The 6122-nt window shown below is 65.1% G+C and overlaps 1 protein-coding gene across 2 annotated transcripts in view; it reads right to left on the bottom strand.

Moving 5' to 3' along the window:
- Positions 1 to 902: 902 nt before the first annotated feature.
- CSNK1G2 (casein kinase 1 gamma 2) overlaps positions 903 to 6122 on the bottom strand; it is a 41822-nt gene continuing 36602 nt past the window's right edge. Inside the window, exons 8-13 of one of the 2 annotated variants that reach the window (XM_048288355.1) lie at positions 5908 to 5992; positions 5682 to 5830; positions 5204 to 5287; positions 3607 to 3711; positions 1919 to 2025; positions 903 to 1412 (exon numbers count right to left, since the gene is read on the bottom strand). In XM_048288355.1, coding sequence (XP_048144312.1) covers positions 1358 to 1412; positions 1919 to 2025; positions 3607 to 3711; positions 5204 to 5287; positions 5682 to 5830; positions 5908 to 5992 — 585 coding nt within the window. In that variant the 3' untranslated portion in view covers positions 903 to 1357. The remainder of the gene's footprint in view (positions 1413 to 1918; positions 2026 to 3606; positions 3712 to 5203; positions 5288 to 5681; positions 5831 to 5907; positions 5993 to 6122) is intronic. The other variant, XM_048288356.1, reaches the window with a different exon arrangement.

Genomic DNA, 6122 nt, shown 5'->3' with positions numbered 1-6122 from the left:
GATGGTCAGTTTGGACAAATGTTTCGAAGCAGCCACAGATGGTCCCATCCCTCCCCCGCCCCCCCAGCACAGCCTCAGCCCCTTCTCTTGGGGCAGAACAACAGGGTTTTGGTAAAGATAAGTGTGTGTCCCCCCCAATGTGTCACGATCAATACACACGACAGCGCACGGGGTCAGTCAGTGGGGAGCTGCAGTGCCCTGGGGGTGGCGAGGAGCACGGGGGGTGCGGGGTGTCCGTGTGTCAGTTCCAAAACCTCCAGTTCCCCCCGCCCCAGGAGCGGCCGGGCCCTGGCGCTGGCGGGAGGATGCCATGGAGGGGGGATGCCATGGAGGGGGGATGCCATGGTGGGGGATTCCACGCTGGCAGAGCCGCTCCACCCCGGCGCCCTTCCCCGCCCGGCCCGGCCCCCTGACCCGGCCCCGGCCCTCCGGGAGCGGCTGCGGGGCCTCGGGGGTCTCAGGCTGTAGAACCAAGAGGCCGATCAAGCCCTGCCCACACCTACAGCTGTTTTGGAAACATCCGGCCCCAAGACACGGCAGCACCAGAGACGAGGCTACTTTGCTTCCCCTCCCTGCTCTGCCACCGCCATTCATGGGTCCCTTTGGTCTCGGCCGTCCCTGTCCCTGTGTCCCCCAGCCCCTGGGAGTCTCTGACCTGCTCTCGGCGGGACAGGACGGCGCCTGTATTGCTCGCAAAAGTGCATCGTAAATGAACTGTAAACGCGTTTCCTCTCCCCGCCCCGCGCGCCCCCGGCTCTCCCCGCCCGAGCGGGGCCGGAGCGGAGCCGTCACCAACGGCCGGACCGAGGGGGACCCGGCGGGGGACGCGGGGCGGGGCCGGAAGGAAGAGCAGAATTCGGTAACACTGAAGATGACGGTCAAAGACTGACGACTCAGCACTCTGCACCGAGACTCACTTTAAATTAACTTAAGAGACAAAGAAGCAACAGAAAAAAAAAAAAATTCCTCCTTAGCCCACTGCTCTCGAAATTGTCTTCGTCTTCTTCTGACAGCGACGGGTCAGAGTCTGTAGTTGATCCCCATTTCAGACTGGTTATAAACTCAAAGCAAGTGACGCCGTGGGTTTTTCTCTTTTTCTTTTTTTCTGTTTGACGGACGCAGGAACTTCAGCGAAGTTGAGCTTGGTTCGAGTAAACGGCCACAAGTGGCGGAGGAAAGGACAAGCAGTTTGGGGAGGCCCCGCTCCCCACCTGCGCGTGGGGCGCTGGGGGAGCCCGTCCGGCCCGGCCCCCCAGTCCCCGTCCAGCCCGAGGGGCCGTTGGCTCCGCGGGTCAAGATCCAGCCACGGCCAGAGGGAGAGGAGCCATCGCTCGCCGCTCCGTCCGGCCCCGGCAGCTCACTTGCGACGCTTGGTGGTTTTCCTCTTCCTTCTCTTGAAGAAACAGCAGCACCTGGGGACAGAGGGGACCTGTCAGTGCCTGGGCCATGGCACGGAGGGCGCAGCAGCCGCGGGGTCAGGGAGGACAGAAAGCCCTCGGTGCCTTGGTGAGCCCCACGTGGGCAGAGCTGCTCCGGGAAGTGCCCCTGGTACACGGCAGGGGCTGGACTGGGAGCACAACGGCCACCAAAGTGACACCTGCCACAGCAAGGGGCGCTGACCAGGGGAGTGACACCGACCATGGCACACAAGGCTGGCCATGTGGCCAAGAGCCAGGGCCAGGCAGGGGCTGCGGAGAAGGAGCAGTCCCAGATCCGTCCATGCCCTGCTGTGCAGGAGCCTTAGACAAGGGGAGGTGGAAAGGGCTGGGGGTGGTGCTGCAGGGACACCCCTCGTGGGGTGCCAGGGGACAGCTGGGCTCTTGCTCCCCGGAGGGCACTGGACAAGGCATCCCATGGCAGCTGCTGACCCCTCCTCCAGCCTGGCACTGGCAAAGGGGCAGTGAGGCTGGGGCCTTACTTTGTATCGTCTGTCACCTCCACCTCGGTGGGGGCTGTGATGGGGGCGTTCGAATGTCCTGCCGTTGGGTCGTCTGTGTTCAGCTCTCCGTTGGTGGAGCTCATCACCTGGGGAGAGATGAGTGTCAGCAGGGGCAGCCCGGGGCTCTGCAGCCCTTCCCCTCCCCACAGGGCACAGGAGCCGCCCAGGAGACCACCCAGCTCTGCCTGGGAGCACCAAGGTGCCCTTGGCGGCAGGATGGTGCCCTCGCCCAGACCGCAGTGTTTGGCCTCGGTGCTGAGCTCTCCCCAACAGCCCCATTGCACAGAGAGCTCTGAGCCCCTCAGCCAACGCCCCTGGAAGGATCCCAGCTCCTGGGAGCCCCTGCACCAGGAGAGGGGCTTGGTGGCAGCCAGCTCCAGCATGGGCAGGAGACAGGGCCTGGGAAAGCTGACAGCTCCAAGGAGCCCTTCCCACAGCTGAGCATCTGGACACAACTTCGGCTTCCCAGCACCAAGACTCAGCCCAGTGCCCACCCTGCAGGCCCAGGCGTCCCTGAGCTCCTGCCCACTCACCAGGGCAGCAGGGTCAGCCACAGTGCCGGGGCCAGGAGGACCTCCAAGCCACCAAGGCCATGGGGAGGTGCCTGAACCGCCAGCCTGTGCCTGCTGCCCACAGGCAAAGCCAGGAGCTCCCTGGGGATGCACAGGCCAAACACTCTCCAAGCTGCTCAGCCCCAGCGAGGAGCCTCAGCCTTTCCCAGCCCCACGGAGGAGCTGCCACCCGACAGCCAGTGCCCAGCCAGCAGGGCCACGTCAGGCTACAGCCCCTGACACCAGCAGAGAGACCCCCGCGCGTCACCCCCGCAGTGCCGGGCGCAGGCCGAGCATGGCAGGAGGGTTTGCGGGGCGGGAGCGGGGAGGAGGAAGGGAATGTGGGACAGGAGGAGCTGGTTGGTCCCTCAGAGTGCCCGGCCCCACGGCCTGCCTGGCACCACGGAGTGCCCGGCCCGTGACGGCAGCAGTGGGAGCTGTGCCCAAGCCTGGGGCCGAGCACCAGCAGAGTCACTGCGGAGCAGCAGGAACGAGCAAGAGCGGCGGGGAGGAAGCAGAGACGGAGGAAGCAGCGCAGGCCCAGCCGAGGGGACCCAGCATGGATGTTCCACCATCCATATGGGAGGGACCCCCAGGCCAAGGTAGGGCTGAGCGGCAGCGGGCAGGAGGCGGCGAGGGCGGCGAGCACGGGGCTGACGGCGCGAGCACAGGACCGAGGCAGGGGGACACGGCCAAGGAGAGCCCGGGAAGGGAGGAGAAGCAGGACTCGGAGCCAGGGCTCCAGTCAAGGAGGCGCAGGGAAGTCCCTGCTCATAGGAGTGGCACTGGGGGCAGAGCGATGCCCACCCAGCTGCCGTGCCGCAGTGTGGCATCCATCCATCCATCCATCTCCAACCACCCTCTAATTCCTTGTGGCAGCACCAAGGGAGCCCAGCAGCCCCCGGGAAGCAGCACCAGCCTCGTCTGCGAGCCGTGAGCGTCCCATCGCACCACAGGGACAGGCAGCACGCGCTGCAGCCGGGGCAGGACCCCGGGATGTGTGGCCCCGGGGCGGGGGAGCGGGGCTGATCCCGGCTCCGCGGGCGGCCACGAGGCCCAGGGTGGCTCCGCTCCCTCCCGCACCCGCCCCTGCCCCAGGCGCGTGGTTTCGTGTACCTGCACGGACCCCCCGAGCCTGCCGGCTGCCAGGTGAGCTCCCAAAGGCTCCTCGGCAGGCTGCCCACCGGCCTGAGGATCCCACAACTCCGTCCCCTCGGGCGGCTGCTCGCGACAGGCAGGAGGAACAGAATGAAAAGAAACAAAAGAAAAGAGGGAGAATGGGGAAGAGAAGGGAGAAGTGGAGGGAAGGGGCGGGAGAAGTGGCAAAGGGAGTCGAGAAAATAAGACATGCAAAAGCAAAAACATGACCGGAGCAGCTCGAGTTGGTGATTGCGGAGGGCACCCGTGCAGCACCGTCCCGGCGGCTCCCAGAGCGGTCCCTGCAGTGACAATGGGGGTCTGTGTCCCCCTGCCACCTACACACACAGCCCCCACGGCCAGCCCCCAGCAGGGCCACTCCACGGAGCAGGGCCAGCCCCCAGCAGGGCCAGTGGCCGTGTCTGGGAGCGAGCTGGGGCAGCAGAACCGGGGCCGCAGCCGGGCCCAGGTGACACCATGTCCCCAGGACGACGCAGCGCTTGGCGGGGCCTGTGTGGCACGAGCTGTGCTGCTCCTCCAGGGCTCGGCTGCCCCACAGCCAAACCGTCCCCCAGTGAGCATGGCACGGCCCCACAGCTGCAGGGACACCCTGTGTCCCCAGGCTGGACACTGCTCCCACGCTCCAGGAGCTCTGTGCTTTGCTTTTCCCCCTGCTCTGGGGAAGGGATGTCCAACATGGCATTTCCCTGGTGCTGGAGGCAGAGAGCAGACCTTACTGGGAGCCAGTTCCCAGAATGAGCCAGAGGTGACCTGAAGATGTTTCTCTCTCCTTAGGAAGCGCTGCCAGTGAGAGCCAGGGCTGTGCCAGGCTCCCTGTGCTGGGCAGGAGCAGCCTGGGGAGGAGAGGGCGCTGCACCCCTGGCTCCAGCCCCTCTGCAGGTGCTCTGCCCCCAGGGAGGTTTGGGAGGACAAGGGTTTGTACAGGACTGCTGGGAAATACACCAGGTTTGCTGTTGGTGGCAGCAGTGCCAGAGATGTGTCCTGCACCAGGGCAGGACAGGCCACAGCACTGGAGCAGTTCTGAGCAGCCCGGCCCCTCTCCCACACAGCTCTTCCCAGGCTCCCTGTCCCTGTGCCCAGCCTGCTCCCAGAGCAAAGGCAGCCCCAGCGTGGGGCAAAATGCTGCCAAGCTGCCCCACCAATCCTGCCCTCCCTTGTCCTGTGTCACTGTCCCATCGATGGAAGGGCACCACGAGCAGAGCAGCGAGTCACTCCATGGGGACACCGTCCTTAGCAGAGGTGGCTCAGCCTGCACCAAGCACTCCCCCACACTTCAGGCTGGACCCTCACCAGCTGATGTCCAGGCCTGGCACCCCCAGTCATGCTACAGCCCCCATAGTGCTTCCTCCCTCTTCTGCCAGGGGCACTGCCCTGGGCCCCTGGCAAGCTAAAGACCCAGAGCTGTGGGAGGGAACTCCTTCCACAGACAGCACTGAGTGAAAATGATGCTCCAGCCCCTGCCACCACCCCTGCTGGGCTCCATGTCCCTGGAGCTGCAGCCCGAGCTGCCCATGCCCATGGCCCCGTGCCCTGGCCGGGCTGTGCCGTTGCTCACCTGGTGTTTGGTGTGTGGCTGTGCTTTGTCTCTGTTCGAGGGCTGCACCTGCACCTCGCTGTGCATCGTGCCAATGGGGGTGGGCTGGGGGCACAAGGACAATGTCAGTGCAGCACGGAGCCCTCCCAGCACCCTGCAGCCAGATCCAGCCTCTGGCCAAACATGCCAAACCCCCAGAACCAGGGCCTGATCCCAGCCCCTACCCCCACCCCAGCAGTGCCACGCTTGGTATCTGGCTGCAGCAAGTCCATGGAATGTGCCCATGGCAGAAAGTGAGGTGCCAGCTTGGCTGCTGGGGTCCCCTTGGTTCCAGGAGCCGCAAATTCCCATGTCACAGCCCTGAAGCCGGTGACTGGTGAGGAGGGTGGAGCTGATCCCTTGGACACAGTGTGTGGCAAGGATGGCTGAGAGCCACATCCTCCCTGGCTGCTGCCACCGACCCCCCTGCCCCTCCTCCCTGGGGTGCCTCAGCACTCACCAGAGGTTTCCCTGCCCAGTCGTATTCGTAGTCGAACACGTAACCGTTCCTCTCGAACAAGTCTGTGAAGAGCTTCCTCAGGTAGTCATAGTCGGGCTTCTCGAAGAAATCCAGCCGCCGCACGTAGCGCAGGTACGTGGCCATCTCCTCTGCGGGGACACGGGGGCTCAGGGGGACAGGGGACAGGGGGCTCAGGGCTGGGGGCTGGGCTGGGCAGTGCTCTCACCTGGGAAGTTCTCACAGAGCACCTCCACCGGGGTGGCTCTTTTGGTGTCACCAATCTTCTGGTACCTCTCCTTTAGCGTGTCGGCCTGGAGGGACAAGGAGCATCAGCACGGGGGAAGGCACTGGGTGCTGTCACACCGTGTATGATTTCTTGGACCCCCTTTCCCAGGTAACTCCTTCCCAGGGAATTCCCCGCCCAGGGCAGGTCTGGAGGGC

The sequence above is a fragment of the Corvus hawaiiensis genome, chromosome 28 (genome assembly GCF_020740725.1).
Source record: "Corvus hawaiiensis isolate bCorHaw1 chromosome 28, bCorHaw1.pri.cur, whole genome shotgun sequence".
In the NCBI taxonomy this organism is placed as follows: Eukaryota; Metazoa; Chordata; class Aves; order Passeriformes; family Corvidae; genus Corvus; species Corvus hawaiiensis.
Note: the sequence above shows the minus strand (reverse complement) of the source record. Positions and strands in the feature narration are given on the sequence as shown.